The following is a 20,803-nucleotide window of genomic DNA, read 5'->3' on the forward strand; positions in this document are numbered from 1 at the left end:
TTTAAGATTTGTGACTGAATGAGAATGAATGAGAGAAATGCATGTGTGTTTTCCTGCACTTTCTCTTCCTCCTCATTTATAATGAAATGCACCCCCTAATGTCACATTTCATTCAACCGGAGGTGGGGGTGTGATAAAAACCACACCTGTCAAATGAAAACATATTAATTTCATTATTATGGAACACTATTTGAACTGTTACTGGTCCTTGAACTTGTTTAAAAAAGACCACAGAGCTGAAAACATGGTTGCACATTTGCATTCCGAGAGACAGTTGCCCAGAGAGTCAATGGGAGTGCTACCTGATTCAATTAGCCAGGTGGGTTTTGTCAATAGTGATGATCAAAAGACATTGAGAGTCATTGTCTATGTAAGAGCCAACAGTCCACCCCCTCCCCCACTGAGTGTGTCTAGTAAGCTTTGAAGAATCAACAAAGCTCATAGGCGATGCTGTCTCATAACAAAGAGCTAGTCACATGACTAACTTGTGGGCCAACCTGGGAATTGATTGAATTGTGCTCACAGTAAAGTTTTGAAGTAGACTGCTTTGAAGACCAAAGAGAAGCATGATCTCTATCCCTCTCACGCAAAATTCCAGGGACCCACGGAAGTAACTTAAGCCTCAAGACAGAAGACTCCTGCAGCCTTCTGCTACCAGTGAAGCAAGTTTGAAAGTGTGCACTGGGCCCCAATGAGAACTGCAAGACTTAACTTCAATCAAAAACTTTACATCCAATCCAAAACCTGTAATTGAATTCCATCTACTACTTCAAACCTTTCCCTTTAATTCTTTCTCCTTCTGTGTATCTGTTTGTGTGTGGATTTATCATGAATGCATGCTAGCATGGTTGCGTCAGGTATTCTTAGTCGTTTCAAGTACGTTAGAGTTTTAAGGTTAATAAACTTACACCTTTCTTGTTTAAACATGAAAAAACTTGTCTGGTTGATTCCTTTACAATTACAATTAAAGAGCAGTGAGCAAGGACTCACTGAGAGGAAGCTTTAAAAACTGCGTTTTAAAAGTTAAACTTTATTATGGCTAAACCAGGAAAAGGCTGAGAGGGGAGCCCTAGACCCCTTCCTGACCTGGTCGTAACAATGTGCATAAATCATTGAAGGTGGCAGGACAGGTTGAGAGCGCGGTTAATGAAGCATACAGTATTCTGGGTTTTATTAATAGGGGCATAGAGTACAAGAGTAAGGAGGTCATGTTGAACTTGTAGAAATTCGGCTTCAGTTGGAGTACTGCATCCAGTTCTTGGCAGCACACTTTAGGAAGGATGTGAAGGCATTGGAGAGAGTGCAGAAAAGATTAATGAGAATGGTTCAAGGGATGAGGAACTTCAGTTAATAAGACAGATTGGAGAAGTTAGGACTGTTTTCCTTGGAGAAAAGAAGGCTGAGAGGAGATTTGATAGAGGTATTCATGAGGGGGCTGGACAGAGTAGATAGGGAAAAACTGTTCCTATTCGTGAAAGAATCGAGAACGAGAGGGCACAGATCTAAAGTAATCGGTAAACGAAGCAAAAGCGACATGAGGAAAACTTTTTTTCACGTAGCGGGTGATTAAGGGCTGGATACGTTGCCCGAGATTTTGGTGGAGTTGGTTCAATTGAAGCCTTCAAAAGGGAATTAGACTGTTAACTGAAAGGGAAGAATGTGCAGGTTACGAGGAGATGGCATGGGAATGGCATTAAGTGAATTGCTCATTTGGAAAGCCAGTGCAGACACAATGGGCCGAATGGCCTCCTTCTGCACTGTAACAATTCTATGATTCTGGATACTGCAGTTGAGATGGCTAGGTTGTCACAAGGTGCAGCACACATCAGATACGTGCAGAATCAGGTGCTGGAGACAGGAACAGCATTGGAGAGTCCACGTGGGACAGCACAGGACACCCCAAGCAATGTTCAGCTGGACGTAGATCCTGAGGCTTGGGAATGTAGGGAGGGAGGGGGGCATCCAGAAAAATTGAACTTCTGGAGCAGCTACAGGAAATGTGTGTACTTCTGTCAGAATTTCCAGTGACAGTGTGCACCCTTGGAGAGAGACTGGAGGAGTCCATCTCTAGTATGAGTGCCATGATGTCTCAGGCGTTTGCACTGATTTCCACCTCCATGGAAAAAGTGACCATTGCATGGAGAATCAGACGTGACAGGCAACTGAGTGTATGCTAGCCCAGACTACTGGTCTCACGCACAGTCTGCCATTTTACACACGATGAAGGAAAGCCTCAGCTTGCTGGCTCAAAGCCTCAGTGTAATGCAGCCAAGTGCTCTCCTGTTCTTGGCTGGTGGGGAAGTGCAGGTGGGCCACAAGAGGGAAGATGGAGGGCTGCTCACAAGAGTGATCAACCAGTTTCTCAGAGGGTAGCCCTCGTTTCCAAGGAGCTACCCACTCACACTGTGTGGAGGTTGAAGACCTTTGGGAGATGTGACTGTCGCAGAATGAAAGAATCATGGCAACTTCCAGGACATTTTTCACAGATATGTGTGACAATCTTCTGGTGGTCACATACAAACTGAATATTGAGGGAGTGGAATGCCTTCCGATTGATAAATACACCAGGTTGCTCTTAGGATGCATTGATTGCCACATGTGTACAGTCAATGACTCCATGTGCCTGTGAGAGTCCAGCCACTGCAGAATGCGAGAGCTCTGTGTGTGTGACTGGCCTCATCAGTGCCAAAGTGAATAAAATGGCAGCCTTGGCAAACATGGCATTGGTCACCTGGGAGATATAGATATACCTGTGAGCAGTTCATTTTGAAATCCTGCAGATGTTGCCAGCAGATCCCTGAAAGGAGCCGGAGGTGAAGAAATTCAGTGCTGTGGTGATCTTGATGGCCACTGGCAATGCATGCCCATCTGGCCCTCTTGGAAGGAGGTCTTGTTCCAGGAGGCTGCAGGTGAGAGCAATGGCCTATTATGAAAGCCTGAGCCTCCTGAGGCGCTGTTGCCCAGTCATGTCAAGGAAGCTAATCCTGTACCTGTATGCTCTGTGCTGGGGGTATCGCCCCCTTTGTGCTGGAGCTCCAAGTCCATCCCCTCTGTCCTGTGGAGCAGCACGTGGCTGCAGAGAAGGCAGCTGCTATTGTTGATGTTGCTCATGCTGTTGCTGTTGGTGTGGCTGCTCCTGTTGTTCCTCATCAGAGGTCCAAGCTATAGCTACATAAGCTCCAATGCTGCAGTGAAGGCTAAAAGCAGGAAAGTTCAGATCAAGATGAGTAAAGTCTAAGAAATGCCCGAAAAATTGGAAATCAGTATGCAGTGAAATCAGGCTCTTAGAACAAGTGCTCTGAGCACAAGCCTTTCACATAGGCGGAGCTGCAGCTATGCAGTTTCACATTTTAAAGGCTTTCAAGCCTATCAGTTTCATTGATCAATGACTCCCCGCTGTGCTCTCGCTTTGTTGACCCTGGTGAGTTCCACACAGCTTGGAAGACCTGTGTATTGGCTGTTAAAGCCAGAGTCCTGAGTTAAAGTCACAATTAATTGCTTGTTTCCATCCTTAAATAATTGACCCAACAGCTCGACAGGAGTTTTTCCCCACTCACTAGGGACGTCGACCCATTGGCATTTTTGGGCCATTGAACAGCCACCGCTCCCCCGCATAAAAACCTGCCCCACCTTAGCAATTAAAATTCTTCCCATTGTTTCTATTGATGGGCTTAAAAGAGCAGATATTGGAGATTGGGTTGTAAAATTGACAATGCTCTTGCAATTTCAATGAGACTAACTTACCTACTCCAACTACTGGTTTAGCTCCTGGAATATCTACATTGTCAGTATAATACAGGACATTTAAAATTAATAATGTCATGAATGTAAATACACAGTTAAAATCTAATTGATCATCAACAACGGAACATACCATTAATATTGAGCCTACCAGAATATTACCAATGTTGGAAACATCAATAAACAATTAATAGTATTATTATTTATACTCAAGACAATTCTGGATACTGGATAACAGAACATCAAAGATGACGGTGAGTTACAGCCTTATGCCCCTTCTGAACTCCCTACTTACCCTCACCTTGAGATCTGCCATAAATTGAAAGCTGCAGATAGTGTGATCATGGACCTCTTGCTTTTCTATCCACCTCACTCACTCAACCCAACCATACCCCTCTGCTTTTATGCTTTCAGATTCCCAAGATCTGCCACCTGGTTAGCCTAAGCAGAGCCAGGAAGAAGATAGAGAGCACACCAATGATGAAGAAGCACCTTCAATTGATCTCACACTCCCAGCCACCAGCTCAGATACTGGCACTGCAAATACCTTAGAGGCGAGCAAAGAATCAGGATCAACACATGGGCGAGTCACCGGGGACAAGTGGGCTACAGCCAGCCTGGGGGACAGGATGGCTTGTATGCCAGCTCCCTAGAGGATGCAGGTTTCAGGGGACTCAGATGAGGACTTTGATGGGACAGCATATCAGAGAACGCTGATAACAACGTAAGCAAAGGTGCTTGATGCTTGGTGCATTAGCAGTCCTGCCACAGAGCCCCTTGTCACTGTCAAGGAGCATGGTGGAGTCCAGCTCTAACATGGTAGATAGCATCGTGCAAGTCTTGCAGCCCATCCTTTCCATCAAGGAAGTGGGGGCCAAATAGCGGACCAGCTGTGAGGCAGTCACTGGTGGCCGCTGCCTCAACTTTCACTACAGCAGAAGCAGTAATCAGCCAATGTCTCAGTCCTGCAGTAGAAGCTCAGACTGAAGCCATGAAATCAACGCTTGGTGCCACGCAAGCCCAGCTTGCTAGGATGCAGACTCAGGCTGCTGCTATCATTGCTGCAAATTTCAATGTTCAAAGAGACATGAAGTCCAGCAATCTGTCCTCTACCAAATTGCTAGGATTGCAGAGGTGCCGGGCTGGGGGAGTGGAAGTGGCACCATGGAGGAAAAATCTGCTGTCCTCTTTCAGGATGACAGCATTCGTCCTCCCACCACTGCCATTCCGCCAGTGCCCTTGCTGGTGCCTGTCAGCTGGCTAGCCAAAACTGCTGCTGCACATGCTGAAGTGGTGCAGTCCAAAGTTGGGTCAAGGCCCAGAGCCGCTTGAGGACATCCTGGAAGGTCACTTATTGTCTCCCCCAGTGAACGTCAGCAGCCTTCCAGCAGCCATTGGGGTAGCACAGTGTAGCAGCACAATGACAGGCAAAGGCACACCCAAGAGAGAACAAAAGAACAAAGAACAGTACAGCACAGGAACAGGCCATTCGGCCCTCCAAGCCTGCGCCGATCTTGATGCCTGCTTAAACTAACACCTTCTGCACTTCCGGGGCCCATATCCCTCTATTCCTTTCCTATTCATATATTTGTCAAGATGTCTCTTAAACGCCGCTATCGTATCTGCTTCCACCACCTCCCCTGGCAGCAAGTTCCAGGCACTCACCACCCTCTGTGTAAAAAACTTGCCTCGCACATCCCCTCTAAACTTTGCCCCTCACACCTTAAACCTATGTCCCCTAGTAACTGACTCTTCCACCCTGGGAAAAAGCTTCTGACTATCCACTCTGTCCGTGCCGCTTATAACTTTGTAAACGTCTATCATGTCGCCCCTCCACCTCCGTCGTTCCAGTGAAAACAATCCGTGTTTTTCCAACCTCTCCTCATAGATAATGCCGGCAGACCAGGCAACATCCTGGTAAACCTCCTCTGTACCCTCTCCAAAGCCTCCACGTCCTTCTGGTAGTGTGGCAACCAGAATTGCACGCAATATTCTAAGTGTGGCCTAACTAAGGTTCTGTACAGCTGCAACATGACTTGCCAATTTTTATACTCTATGCCCCGACCGATGAAGGCAAGCATGCCGTAGGCCTTCTTGATTACCTTATCCACCTGCGTTGCCACTTTCAGTGACCTGTGGACCTGTACGCCCAGATCTCTCTGCCTGTCAATACTCCTAAGGGTTCTGCCATTTACTGTATACCTCCCACCTGCATTAGACCTTCCAAAATGCATTACCTCACATTTGTCCGGATTAAACTCCATCTGCCATTTCTCCGCCCAAGTCGCCAACCGGTCTATATCCTGCTGTATCCTCCGACAATCCTCATCATTATCCACAACTCCACCAACCTTTGTGTCGTCCGCAAACTTACTAATCAGACCAGCTACATTTTCCTCCAAATCATTTATATATACTACAAACAGCAAAGGTCCCAGCACTGATCCCTGCAGAACACCACTAGTCACATCCCTCCATTCAGAAAAACACCCATCCACTGTTACCCTCTGTCTTCTATGACCGAGCCAGTTCTGTATCCATCTTGCCAGCTCACCTCTGATCCCGTGTGAATTCACCTTTTGCACCAGTCTGCCATGCGGGACCTCGTCAAAGGCTTTACTGAAGTCCATATAGACAACATCCACCGCCCTTCCCTCATCAATCATCTTCGTCACTTCCACAAAAAACTCAATCAAATTAGTAAGACACGACCTCCCCTTCACAAAACCATGCTGTCTCTCGCTAATATGTTTGTTTGTTTCCAAATGGGAGTAAATCCTGTCCTGAATAATCCTCTCCAACAATTTCCCTACCACTGACGTAAGGTTCACCGGCCTATAATTTCCTGGATTATCCTTGCCACCCTTCTTAAACAAAGGCACAGCATTGGCTATTCTCCAGTCCTCTGGGACCTCACCTGTAGCCAATGAGGATGCAAAGATTTCTGTCAAGGCCCCAGGAATTTCTCGAATGCATAAGGGTGAATAGTCCATTTTTGTTTGCACTATTGGATGTGTTGTTGGACACAAATATCTTATTGTTGAATAATAGCCAAGGGGTCATTGTGATGGGGTATCTGAGATGGATGTGGGGAATGGTGGGTCTATGTTGGTCTGAGGAAGTTATCTCAGTGGAGGCAGAGCCTCCGTGATCCATTCTCTGACAGGTGTCTGGTTACAAGTGGTTCATAATGCCTCCTCCCTGCCGCCTCCTCCCCCCGAGATGGCCCTCGGATCGCTAGAGGTAATTGCTGTACCGTCATAATGGTGAGGTTGTGGAAGATGCGGCATACCACCACAGACTTTGAGACCAACTAATTGTCAGCAACAGAAATGAACCATTGCTGGAAGCAGAAGGAAAACACTAAAGTTCAGCACTGAAATGAGAGATTCCATGCACAAAAAAACATTCATGGGACAATCTTCCCAATCTTCAATGAGTTATTTTTGTTTGGAGATCAAAGGAATAAGGGTGCTAGAGATATTGGATTGGTACTGCAACTGCAGCATGTGGGAATCTGTGGAATGCACTGCAATCGGCAGACAACCATGTCTGTAGTAAGTGTCTGCAGCTTGCAAGACTTCAGCTCAGAATTCCTGAGCTGGAGACTGAGTTGCAGACATTGTGGAGCATCGGGAGAGAGTTACCTGGACAATTTGTACCAGTAGGGAGTCACACCCCTTAGAGTAGGGAGAACATTAGAGATGGCCAATGGTCAGAGACAGGAGGGGGTGTGACTGCGAGTGAGGTAGGTAGGGGGAATCAGCATGTAGTGATGGAGGAGCGTGAGCCCCTGACCTTGTCCAACAGGTACGAGGTCCTTGCTACTCATGTGGATGAAAAGGACTGCAAGGTGGATGAGTGGACTGACAATGGCACCATGGTGAAAGATGCCATTCCAGTGGGGGGAGTGAAGAGGAATGTGGTAGTGATAGGAGACAGTATAGTCAGGAGGATAGATATTATTCTCTGCACCCGCAGCTGGTAGCTCCGACGGTTGTGTTGCCTGCCTGGTGCCAGGGTTAAGAACATCTCCTCGCGGCTGGAGAAGAACCTGGAGTGGGAGGGGGAGGATCCAGTTGTCATGGTCCATGTGGGAACCAATGACATAGGCAGAACCAGAAATGATGTTCTGTTTAAAGAATTTGAAGAGTTAGGGTCCAAACTAAAACGCAGAACATCAAAGGTAATCATCACTGGATTATGATTTGAGCCAAGCGCAAATTGGTACAGAGTCAAGCAGATTAGAGAACTAAATGCATGGCTCAAAGACTGGTGTCGGAAGAAGGGGTTTCGATTCTTGGGGTACTGGCATCAGCATTCAGGGACGACAGAGCTATTCTGTTGGGATGGGCTTTACATGAACCGGGCTGGGACCAGTGTTCTGGCCAATCGCATAACTAAGGCTGTGGACAGAGCTTTAAACTAACAAAGGGGTTGGGGAAGAGGGATTGGGTAAAGGGAAATTTAGAAATCCAAACAGAGAGGTCAGGGAATCGGAGCAGGATAGTATGTGGGTAAATGCCAACAGAATGGGACAGGAAGGGAGAGAGAGTTTAACAAAAATTGTACATCGGCAAATAAGGCCATTGCATGGAACTGAGGTAAAAAAAATGAAATTAAAGCTCATATATCTGAATGCACGAAGCATCTGCATTAAGATAGATGAACTAGTGGCACGAATAGAGGTAAATGATCTCGGTCTAATTACAGTTACCGAGACATGGTTACAAGGAAATCAAGTTTAGGAAATGAATATTCCAGGGTACACAATATTTCAGAGAGACAGACAGAATGGCAAAGGAGCAGGGGTAGCCCTGATAGTCAAGGATGACATAAGGACATTAATAAGAAGGGATCTGGCCTCAGAAGATCATGAAGTAGAATCAGTTTGGGTGGAAATTAGGAATAGCAGGAGTCACAAAACACTGGTGGGAGTAGTTTACAGGCCCCCTAACAGTAGTTATATTATTGGACAGAACATTAAATGGGAAATTATTGGAGCATGTAAAAAAGGTAATGTATTAATTGTGAGGGACTTTAATCTGCATATAGGGACTGGAACAATCAAATTGGCAATAGTGGTCTAGAAGATGAATTTGTAGAATGTTTTTGTGACAGTTTCTTGGAGCAATACATTGTAGACCGACTAGGGATAAAATTGTGTTAGATCTCGTATTGTTTAATGAAGCAGGGTTAATTAGCACTGTTGTAGTAAGAGATCCACTGGGAAATAGTGATCATAATACCATTGAATTTCATGTTAAGTTTGAAAGTGACACATTTCAATCACAAACAAGAATCTTAAACTTAAACAAAGCCAATTATGAAGGTTTCAGGGGAGAACTGGCTAAGGTTAATTAGGTAAATAGACTGGAAGGTATGGTGGTAAATGAACAGTGGGAAACCTTTAAAAAAACAATTCAAAGGGTTCAACAAAAGTACATTCCATTCAAAAGCAAAAATTTGTCAAGAAAGACCCATCCATGGCTCACTCAGGAAGTTGAGAGTATTAGACTAAAAGAAGAGGCTTACAATGTTGCAAAAAATCGTGGCAAGTATAAACATTGTGGCAATATAAAAACAGATTGTAAGAACTTTTTCAAGTACATACAAAGGAAGAGAGTAGCTAAAGTAGACATTGGTCCCTTAAAGGCAGAGACAGGAGAAATCATCATGGGGAACGAGGAAATGGCAGAGGCATTGAACAAATATTTTGTCTCTGTCTTCACAGTAGAAGACACAAGTTCCATACCAGAAATAAGCAGTATCCTAGGAGCTAAAAAAGAGTGAGGAAATTAAGGAAATTGATATCAAAGAAATTTGAGGGACCAAAATCTGACAAGTCCCCGGGAAAAGATGGCCTACACCCTAGGGTTCTAAAAGAGATAGCTGCAGAGATAGTGGATGCGCTGGCTATGATTTTCCAGAACTCCTTAGATTCAGGAATGTTCCCGTCTGATTGGAAGTTGGCAAATGTTACACCGCGTTTCAAGAAAGGAGGTAGAGAGAAAACAGAGAGTTACAGGCCATTTAGTCTAACATCAGTCATTGGGAAGATGCTGGAAACTATTAAAAAACGTCTCAACAATGCACTTGGAAAAGTATAGTATGATTAGAACAAGCCAGCATGGTTTTACCAAAGGGAAATCCTGTTTGACAAATTTATTAGATTTTTTTTGAAGATGTAACTAGTAGGGTAGATAAAGGGGAACCAGTAGAGGTAGTGTACCTGGATTTCCAAAAGGCATTCGATAAGGTGCCACATGAAAGATTAATAGGCAAGATAAGGGCTCATGGTGTTGGAGGTAATTTATTAGCATGGATAAGAGGATTGGTTAACAGAGGGGAAGGAGAGAGTGGGCATAAATAGGGCTTTTTGAAGTTGGCAGCCAGTGAATAGTGAAGTGCTGCAAGGATCAGTGCCGGGGCCTCAGCTATTTACGCTCTATATTAATGACTTGGATGAAGAGACAGAGAGTAATGTATCTAAGTTTGCTGATGATACAAAGTTTGGTGGGAAAATAAGCTGCAGGGAGGACATAGAGAAGCTGCAAAGAGATATAGACAGGTTAAGTGAGTGGACAACAAGATGGCAAATGGAGTATAATGTAGGGAAGTGTGAAGTTGTTCACTTTGGTCGTAAAAATAGAAAAGCAGAATATTTTTTAAAAGGTGTGAAACTGATAAGTGTTGCTGTTCAGAGAGACTTGGGGGCACTTGTACAAGGAACATACAAAGTTAACATGTAGGTGCAGCAGGCTATTAGGAAGGCAAATGGCATGTTGGCCTTTATTGCAAGGGAATTGGAGTACAGGAATAAAGAAGTATTATGAAAATTGTACAGGGCTTTGGTGAGACCACACCTGGAATACTGTGTGCAGTTTTGGTCTCCATATTTAAGAAAAGATGTACTTGCACTGGAGGCAGTGCAGCGAAGATTTACTAAATTGGTTCCTGGGATCAGAAGGTTGTCCTACGACAAAAGGCTGAGTAAACTGGGCTTATATCCTCTGGAGTTCAGAAAAATGAGAGGCAATCTAATTGAGACATACATGATTCTGAAAGGGCTTGATAGGGTGGAAGCTGAGAGATTGTTTTCGCTGGTCGGGGATTCTAGAACACAAAAGCACAGTCTCAAGATAAGGGGCCGATCATTCAGGACTGAGATGAGGAGAAATTACTACACTCAAAGGGTTGTGAATCTTTGGAACTCTCTACCTCAGAAAGTTGTGGATGCTCCATCGTTGAATACATTTAAGGCTGGGATAGATAGATTTTTGGTCACGCAGGGAATCAATGGGTATGAGGAGCGGGCAGGAAAGTGGAACTGAAGCCCAAGATCAGCCAAGATCATATTGAATGGTGGAGCAGGCTCGATGGGCCATATGGTCTACTTCTGCTCTTATTTCTTGTGGTACCAACAGTGACATCTATCAGTAGTACTACAGAAAAAAAGACTTAAATATGGAATTCCCTATGAATAAAAATTAGACAATACAAATTAACTATAAATTGTAATTGAGATCTTAGTGAAAAATTAACAAGAGCACTGAAGCCCAGACTGCTAGTAATAAAGGAGTATACCAAGAGTACCAGAAACCCCATCAGATAATTAATGCAGCAAAATTAAGACTAATCCTTCATCAGTTGTCTTTTTGGCATTGTCATTAATCAGATGAGAATAAAATGGAAATATATAATTAATGTCAGAAAGACAGGGTAATCCAATGTCAAACTAAAAAATGACTGTACCTGCTACAGCTCCTGGAACACCTGCATTAGAAGCACAAGAAAATAAGACATTATAATGCAAAATTGGTCCATTGAATTAACATGTTGAATGAATGAATGACTAATATTCTTAACTAGAGTCATCAAATGATATTCTACTCTTATTAAATGGATGATGTGAATGAAATGTTAGCATCTTGTGCTTTTTGGAATACAGTTGTATGATTAACACTTAGCCCACACTATAGGGGTGATTTTAACCCTACCTGCCTGGTGGAAACCTGGGCAATGGGCTGTTAGATCAACCAGGGGACTTACCAGCTGACATCCTACTCCATTCCCACTATCATCTATTTAACCTGGTCTTCTGAGCAGGCAGCAAGGACACCCGCCTGAAGCCGGCAGGGTCTTCCATTAATATAAACGGAAAATGCTGGAAATACTCAACAGGTCTGGCAGCATCTGTGGACAGAGAAACAGAGTTAATGTTTCAAGTCTGTGACCATTTGTCAGAAATGGAAAATATTACAGATGTAAAAGGTTTTAAGCAAGCACAGAGGCAGGGAAAGAGAGGGAAGGGAAGAAAGAATAAAAGGGAAGGACTGTGATAGGGTCTGTGATAAGGCAGGAGTTATTTAAACAACAAAAGGGATGCTAGGATGAGACAAAAGGGGTGGTAATGGGATAAGTAAAGAAACAAAAGATGGGTTCAGAGGGGTTGTAAATGGCAACAGTGGAATCATTAACAACACCTGCTCTCCAAAAGAATGGGAGCAGTGGTTACCACCTGAAATTGTTGAACTTGATGCTGAGTCCAGAAGCGCCTAGTTGAAAAATGAGATGCTGCTCCTTGAGCTTCCATTGTACTTTATTGGGAGGAAGCCAAGGAGAGGGAGGTCAAAACAGGGGTGGAATGAAGACTAAAAATGGTAAGCGATCCCGCTCTTCAGGGTCTGGCTTGCGGGACTGAACGGAGGTGTTCAGCAAAGCAATCACCACTCTGCGTTTGGTCTCCCCAATGTAGAGGGGACAGGATCATGAGTAGTGAATACAATATACTAAATTGAAAGTACAAGGAAATTGTTGTTTCACTTGGAAGGAGTGCTTGGGGCTCTGGATGGTGGGAAGGGAGAGGTTAAAGGGTAGATGCTGTATCTCCTGTGCTTGCATGAGAAGCTGCTGTGGAAAAGGTGTTGGGGGTGATGGAAGAATGAATTAGGATGTCATGGAGTGAATGGTTCCTTCACAATGCTCAAAGGAGAGGGGAATTTGTGTTTGGTGGTAGCATCGTGCTAGAAATGGTGGAGGAGGATTGGTTGAATGTGGAGGCGAGTGGAGTGGAAGGTGAGGACAAGGGAACCCTATTGTTCTGGGAGGGAGGGGAAGGGTGAGAGCAGAAGTGAAGCAAATGGAATGGACAGAGCTGAGGGTTCTGACATCCATGGCGGAGGGGAATCTTCAGTTGAGGGAAAAAGAAGGCATATAGGAAGAAAGTGGCATCATCAGAACAGATGTTACAGTGGAGAAATTGGGAAAATGGAATACAGTCCTTACAAAAAGTAGGATGGGAGTAAATGTAATCAAGGTAGATGTGGGAATCAGTAGGCCTATGGTAGATATTGGTTGACAGCCTATCCCGAAATGGAAAAAGAGAAGTTGAAGGAGGGAAGGGAAGAGTTGGAGGTGGACCATATGAAGGCGAGGAAAGGGTGAAAATTTGAAGCAAAGTTGATGAAATTTTCCAGTTTGGGGCAAGAGCAAGAAGTGATTAACATACTGGAAAAAGAGGTAAGTGAGGTGATCTGAGTAGGTCTGGAGCAAGGTACGTTCCACCAGTCCCACAAAGAGACAGGCATAACCAGGATCCATACGAGTTTCCATAGTGACACCTTGTATTTGGTAGAACTTAGCACAGTCAAGGGAGAAGTTATACAATGTAAGAACAAGTTTAGTCAGGTAGAGGAGACTGGTGATGGATGAAGACTGGTTGGGCCTCTGTTCAAGAAAGAAACAGAGCGCCTTCAGGCTGTCCTGGCATGGGATGGAGTTGTAGAGGGACTTGACATTCATGGTGAAAAGGAGATGTTTAGGGGCAGGAGACTAGAAATTGTTAAAGTGGCAGAGAGTGTCAGAAAAATAATAGATATAAGTGAAAAGAGATTGGACAATGGGGAAAAAAAATAGAGTTGCAATAGGAAGAAATATATCCCAGGGGGCAAGAGCAGGCTGAAATGATGGGTCCACCAAGGCAGTTCCGTTGTTGCATCTTGGGAAGGAGGTAGAAGCAGGCAGGGTAGGGGAAATGTGAGGATGAATGTCGTGGGGTTGGGGGGGGATGCAGGGGTAAGATCTCCAGACTAGATGAGCTCAGAGACGGTCCGGGAAATGATGGCTTGACATTCGGTGGTGGAGTTGTGGTACGAGGGAAGGTAGGAAGAGGTGTCCAATAGTAGGTGTTTGGTCTACGCAAGGTAGAGTTCAATTCTCCAATCAACAACAGTGCCATGCTTGCCCAGTAGATTTAATGACAAAGCCAGAGTTGGAACCGAGGGAATGGATGCTGCAAGTTCAGAGGGCAGTAGGTTAGCCTGAGTGAGGGAAGCAGAGAAATTGAGCCAGCAATGTCATGCTGGCAGCACCTAATAGAAAGACCAAGAGAGAGTAAAGGGGCAGAGGGAGGGGTCCATGTAGAATAGATATTCCAAAGAAGGGAGGAAAGGTCTATTGTGTACATTTTCCAGTTCTGATGAAAGGTTACAGATCTGAAATATTGTCCCAGTTGTTGACAGGAGCGGGTTTTGCGAGCAGGGGCGGTCAGATTGTTGGAAACCTGGAAGTCTGGGTTAAAGCTCCACAGCATACGTCTTTTTATAAAAAAAAATTCCTTGCCCAGAAGCCAGTCTGATTGGCAAGCACCCAGTTGGGTGGACAGCAGGCTGCAAGAGCAGGTAGGGAGCCTGCAGTTACTAGTAGGGGTGTTGGAGGAGTGCGATCCTAAGCGGAGTCAAATGGGAGGAGGTGCGATGCCAGGAAAGCAGGTAGGCTTGGGGGGCCTAAAGGAAAGCACTCCTGTTCCTCCTGGCCCACAAGCAATGTTGTAATGGTACTTAACTTTTCCCTTAAACGGTCCTCGTCTCCGAGTTGTCAGCCAGGGTTAAACCTGAAAACAGGTTAAATGTGAGACTCCTGGCCTCATTATAATATTTAAATTGACAATCTGCCTCCTGGGAGCGGTTGGCGACCCGCCCCCTGTCCCACCTCTGTTAAACCCAGAAATGAGCAGGTTGGAGTTGGGTTTGGGATTTTTACATCTCACCTGATCCCAACCCATCGGTTTTTGGGGGTTGAAACTACCCCATAAAATCTGTTTCTCTCTCCACAGGTTCTGCTTGATCTGCTGAATATTTCCAGCATTTTCTATTTATATTTCACATTTCCAGCATCTGCACTATTTTGACTTTCTTTAAATATGTAGAAAAAGCTATTATGGCTTTTCTGCCAGGTGAAGATGGAGGGAAGAGGAGTTCGAGCCAGGAGAAACCCAAATAGCCAAGTTTATTTTAAATTTTCCTTGTGGGGACAGGAGTGATCCTCTGGGCCCCACAAGGAAAGTTTAGGCCTTCGTTGCTCATAACTTACCAGAGTACCTTTGGTCCCGGCCAGCGGCTTTCTGCAGCTTCTATCCAACAGCCAGTTGTCATGTCTCACCCATTTTGGACTGGGGCAACAGACAGGGGTAGGCAGATGAGGCCCTGGAGTTAAAATTACCTAGGTCTCACGCTGAGGTAAGGGAAGGTTTGGTGCTCATCTGGACCCGCACCTACCTGATTATCACTCCAGGTTAAAATCGGTTATTATATTTATTTTTTGGAGCAGTATTTTGAGAAGCATTTGTATGACAGAACCATATAAACAATAAGGGATCATCTGCTACTGCTTGTCAATAATGTTACCTTTACTACTTTGGTCTGTAAACATAAGATTAATGTATATTCGCCCAGGATTATTTAAACCTGGTCACTTTCTTATTGTTGCTCCTTGTCTTTGGCATCAAGGCACGTGCAGTGAAATGTGCAGTACAGTGATTTTTCCAGCAGTTCTATATATTTGCTATATATTTCTTAATATTTCTGCATGTAACTAACACACATTTGGCATCAACTCATAGATAGCAAAAATTAAAAACAGAAAATGCTGTAATCACACAGGATTTCAATGAAAGGACATCATCCTGATATGGCCTAAGTGTTATTTCAGATTTCCAGCACCTGTAATAATTTGATTTTTGATTTATATGCCTACAACTCATTCCTATACATATTAAGACTTGTAGAATATGGTGCAAAATTCTTCCTTAACCTCAGCATTCCTCTTTAAATCATGAGTTCTTCTGGATCTCCCTCCATATCTCAGGAGTATGAGCTCGAGTTGACACTGTCTGTTACATTATATATAGAACTTACAGCACAGAAAAAGACCCTTTGGCCCAACCAGTCTATGCCAATAAATACACCACAATGAGCCTCCTTTCACCCTATTTCATTTAACCCTATCCGCATATCCTTCTGTACCTTTCTCCCTCGTGCTGATCTAGTTTAAATGCATCTACGCTACTCGCCTCAATACTCCATGTGATAGCAAGTTCCACATTCTAACCACTCTGAGTAATGAAGTTTCTCCTGAATTCCTTATTTATGACAAAAGCAAAATACTGCAAAAGCTGGAAATCTGAAATAAAAACAGAAATTCTGGAAAAGAGTTAATGTTTCAGGTTGATAACCTTTTGCCAGGAGTTCTGAGTATTTCCAGCATTTTCTGTTTTTATACTTCATTTATGACCCCTAATTTAGACTCCCTCAAAAGTGGATTCTTCTTCTCGATATCTAACTTATCAAACCCCTTCGGAATTTTAAAGATCTCTATTAGGTCACCCCTCAGGCTTCTTTTCAGAGAAAAGAGTCCCAGCCTGTTCAATCTTTCCTTATAGGTAAATCTAGACCCATCTGCTGTCTTCAACACAGTTGACCACATTTCCTCCTCTAACGCCTCTCCTCTGTTATCTGGCTGGGTGGGACTGCCCAAGCCAGGATCCATTCTATCCAGTCATAGCCAAAGAATTATCTTCAAAGGCTCCTCCTCCCGCTCCCACACCATTACCTCTGGAATCCGCCAAGGATTTATCCTTGGCCCCCTCCTATTTCTCATCCACATGCTGCCCTTCGACAACATTATCTGAAAATGCAATGTTGGGTTCCACATGTACATTGAAGATACATTGAAGGGCGGCACAGTGGTGCAGTGGTTAGCACCGCAGCCTCACAGCTCCAGCGACCCGGGTTCAATTCTGGGTACTGCCTGTGTGGAGTTTGCAAGTTCTCCCTGTGTCTGCGTGGGTTTTCTCCGGGTGCTCCGGTTTCCTCCCACATGCCAAAGACTTGCAGGTTGATAGGTAAACTGGCCATTATAAATTGCCCCTAGTATAGGTAGGTGGTCGGGAAATATAGGGACAGGTGGGGATGTGGTAGGAATATGGAATTAGTGTAGGATTAGTATAAATGGGCAGTTGATGGTCGGCACGGATTCAGTGGGCCGAAGGGCCTGTTTCAGTGCTGTATCTCTAAAAAAAGTACCCAGCTCGACCTCACCATCACCTCTCTTGACCTCTCCACTGTCTCTAAATTGTTGGACTGCTTGTTTATTTTTTTATTCTTTTTTTTAATTTCATTCATTCAGGGATGTGGGCGTCGCTGGCTAGGCCAGCATTTATTGCCCATCCCTAATTGCCCTTGAGAAGGTGGTGGTGAGCTGCCTTCTTGAACCACTGCAGTCCATTTGGGGTAGGTATACCCACAGTGCTGTTAGGAAGGGAGTTCCAGGATTTTGACCCAGTGAAGGAACGGCGATATAGTCAGGATGGTGTGTGACTTGGAGGAGAATTTGCAGGTGGTGGGGTTCCCATGCATTTGCTGCCCTTGTCCTTCTAGTTGGTAGAGGTCACGGGTTTGGAAGGTGCTGTCGAAGGAGCCTTAGTGCATTGCTGCAGTGCATCTTGTAGATGATACACACTGCTGCCACTGTGCGTCGGTGGTGGAGGGAGTGAATGTTTGTAGATGGGGTGCCAATCAAGCGGGCTGCTTTGTCCTGGATGGTGTCGAGCTTCTTGAGTGTTGTTGGAGCTGCACCCATCCAGGCAAGTGGAGAGTATTCCATCACACTCCTGACTTGTGCCTTGTAGATGGTGGACAGGCTTTGGGGAGTCAGGAGGTGAGTTACTCACGGCAGGATTCCTAGCCTCTGACCTGCTCTTGTAGCCACTGTATTTATATGGCAGTTATATGGCTACTCCAGTTCAGTTTCTGGTCAATGGAAGCTTGGATATTGTCCAGGTCTTGCTGCATTTCTACATGGACTGCTTCAGTATCTGAGGAGTCGTGAATGGTGCTGAACATTGTGCAATCATCAACGAACATCCCCACTTCTGACCTTATGATTGAAGGAAGGTCATTGATGAAGCAGCTGAAGATGGTTGGGCCTAGAACACGACCCTGAGGAACTCCTGCAGTGATGTCCTGGAGCTCAGATGATTGTCCTCCAACAACCACAACTATCTTCCTTTGCACTAGGTATGACTCCAGCCAGCGGAGGGTTTTCCCCCTGATTCCCATTGACCTCAGCTTTGCTAGGGCTCCTTGATGCCACACTCGGTCAAATGCAGTCACCTCACCTCTTGAGATCAGCTCTTTTGTCCATGTTGGAACCAAGGCTGTAATGAGGTCAGGAGCTGAGTGGCCCTGGCGGAACCTAAACTGAGCATCACTGAGCAGGTTATTGCTAAGCAAGTGCCACTTGATGACACTGTTGATGACACCTTCCATCACTTTACTGATGATTGAGAGTAGACGGATGGGGCGGTAATTGGACTTGTCCTGCATTTTATGTACAGGACATACCTGGGCAATCTTCCACATTGCAGAGTAGATGCCAGTGTTGTAGCTGTACTGGAACAGCTTGGCTAGGGGCGCGGCAAGTTCTGGAGCACAGGTCTTCAGTACTATTGCCGGAATATTGTCAGGGCCCATAGCTTTTGCAGTATCCAGTGCCTTCAGTCGTTTCTTGATATCACGCGGAGTGAATCGAATTGGCTGAAGTCTGGCATCTGTGATGCTGGGGATTTCAGGAGGAGGCCGAGATGGATCATCAACTCGGCACTTCTGGCTGAAGATTGTTGCAAATGCTTCAGCCTTAACTTTCGCACTGATGTGCTGGGCTCCCCCATCATTGAGGATGGCGATATTTGTAGAGCCACCTCCTCCAGTTAGTTGTTTAATTGTCCACCACCATTCACGGCTGGATGTGGCAGGACTGCAGAGCTTAGATCTGATCCGTTGGTTATGGGATCGCTTAGCTCTGTCTATCGCATGCTGCTTACGCAGTTTGGCACGCAGATAGTCCTGTGTTGTAGCTTCACCAGGTTGGCACCTCATTTTGAAGTATGTCTGGTGCTGCTCCCGGCATGCCCTCCTGCACTCTTCATTGAACCAGGGTTCGTCTCTTGGCTTGATGGTAATGGTAGAGTGGGGGATATGCCGGGCCATGAGGTTACAGATTGTGGTTGAGTACAATTCTGCTGCTGCTGATGGCCCACAGTGCCTCATGGATGCCCAGTTTTGCATTGTTAGATCTGTTCGAAATCTATCCCATTTAGCATGGTGGTCGTGCTACACAACACGATGGACAGTATTCTCCATGTGAAGGCGGGACTTCGTCTCCACAAGGACTGTGCGGTAGTCACTCCTACCAATACTGTCATGGACAGAAGCATCTGCGGCAGGCAGATTGGTGAGGACGAGGTCAAGTATGCTTTTCCCTCGTGTTGGTTCCCTCACCACCTGCCGCAGACTCAGTCTAGCAGATATGTCCTTTAGGACTCGGCCAGCTCGGTCAGTAGTGGTGCTACCGAGCCACTCTTGGTGATGAACATTGAAGTCCCCCCCGCAAAGTGCATTTTGTGCCCTTGCCACCCTCAGTGCTTCCTCCAAGTGGTGTTCAACATGGAGGAGTACTGAGTCATCAGCTGAAGGAGGGCAGTAGGTGGTAATTAGTAGGAGATTACCTTGCCCTTGTTTGACCTGATGCCATGAGACTTCGAGTATTGGATGGGCAGAAATTTTGTCCAACTAAATATTGGTAAGACTAAAGCCATTGGTCCCTGCCACAAACACCATTTAAACAGGCCCTTCAGTCCACCAATTATTTTCCCAGCCTAATCCCACCCTCCTGCTTGCTCCTCATACATTTTAACTTTACACTTTTTCAACGAGCTAATTTTCTTTACAAAATGCATTGTGAACACTGTCTCAACAATAGCTTAAGACAGGGAATTTTATATTCGTACTAACCTCTGTGGAAAGACTGGTTCCTAATCTAACTTCCTGTTTAATTATTTTTATGATTGTCTTAAATTGGTGCTCTTATTGTCATCTCACTGACCACTGAAAACAGTCTCAGTGTTTACATTATCAAATCCTTCATAATCTTGAAGATCTCTGTCAAACATTCCTCAACCTTCTCAGCTTCAGTGGAAAAAGTGCTAACTTCTCAAGTTTCTTTTCATAAGTGTAATCCCTCATTCCTGGTAACATGCCAGTGAATCTAAACTGCACCTGTTCCATTGCACTTGCTCCTCGTCTGGCTGTTCTTCTACGTCCTAGCACATGAATACCCTATGAACTCTGTTTCTTAGTCTGTCATCTAAATCCTGGAACTCCTTTTGCAAAACGTGAATCTTGTTCTTCCCAATATTATTAGTTCTGACATCAGCCATGATTTCCAGCTGTTTTCCTTCCCTGTCCAAAAACTTCAGCACCTGCTTGGTTATGTATTTTGCCCAGGAGTCACCACAATATTTGGCATCAGGTTTATAGTAACAAATGAAACATTGGGGGAACAGTGAGAATAAAATTACAATACCTGATCAACGCTGGTTTGGTTTGTTATCCAGGAAGAAACTAAAATCAAATGACTGCACTTGCTATAGGTCCTGGAACATTTGCATTAGTTTTACAAGAAGTGGAGATATCAATATACTGCTTTGGTCCATTTAACTAACATGTAGCACTGAGAGGGTCAAATATTTCTTTAACTAGAGCTGAAAAATATTTCTGAGATAAACAGTAAAGCGGGTTTTTTTTCCCTTACATGAAAATTGTATTCAAAGCACTCTTGTAATAATTTGTTTCTGGGGAATTTGGTCGCTCTCGACAGTTAAATTTGCACAGTAGTTTCAGTCTACGTCCACCCTCCACAGGATATGGTGATATTCGAAAAG

The 20,803-nt window shown here is 44.8% G+C and overlaps 1 protein-coding gene across 12 annotated transcripts in view; it reads right to left on the reverse strand.

The window, feature by feature from the left end:
• Positions 1–20,803, reverse strand: part of LOC137346623 (elastin-like) — a 508,685-nt gene that overhangs the window by 162,406 nt on the left and 325,476 nt on the right. For 11 of the 12 annotated variants that reach the window (XM_068010226.1, XM_068010221.1, XM_068010223.1 and 8 more), the window contains one exon: positions 11,497–11,517. The exons of the other annotated variant lie outside the window; for it this stretch is intronic. In XM_068010226.1, coding sequence (XP_067866327.1) covers positions 11,497–11,517 — 21 coding nt within the window. The remainder of the gene's footprint in view (positions 1–11,496; positions 11,518–20,803) is intronic. 12 annotated transcript variants of the gene reach the window in all.

Source organism: Heterodontus francisci, chromosome 30, assembly GCF_036365525.1.
Source record: "Heterodontus francisci isolate sHetFra1 chromosome 30, sHetFra1.hap1, whole genome shotgun sequence".
Lineage (NCBI taxonomy): Eukaryota > Metazoa > Chordata > Chondrichthyes > Heterodontiformes > Heterodontidae > Heterodontus > Heterodontus francisci.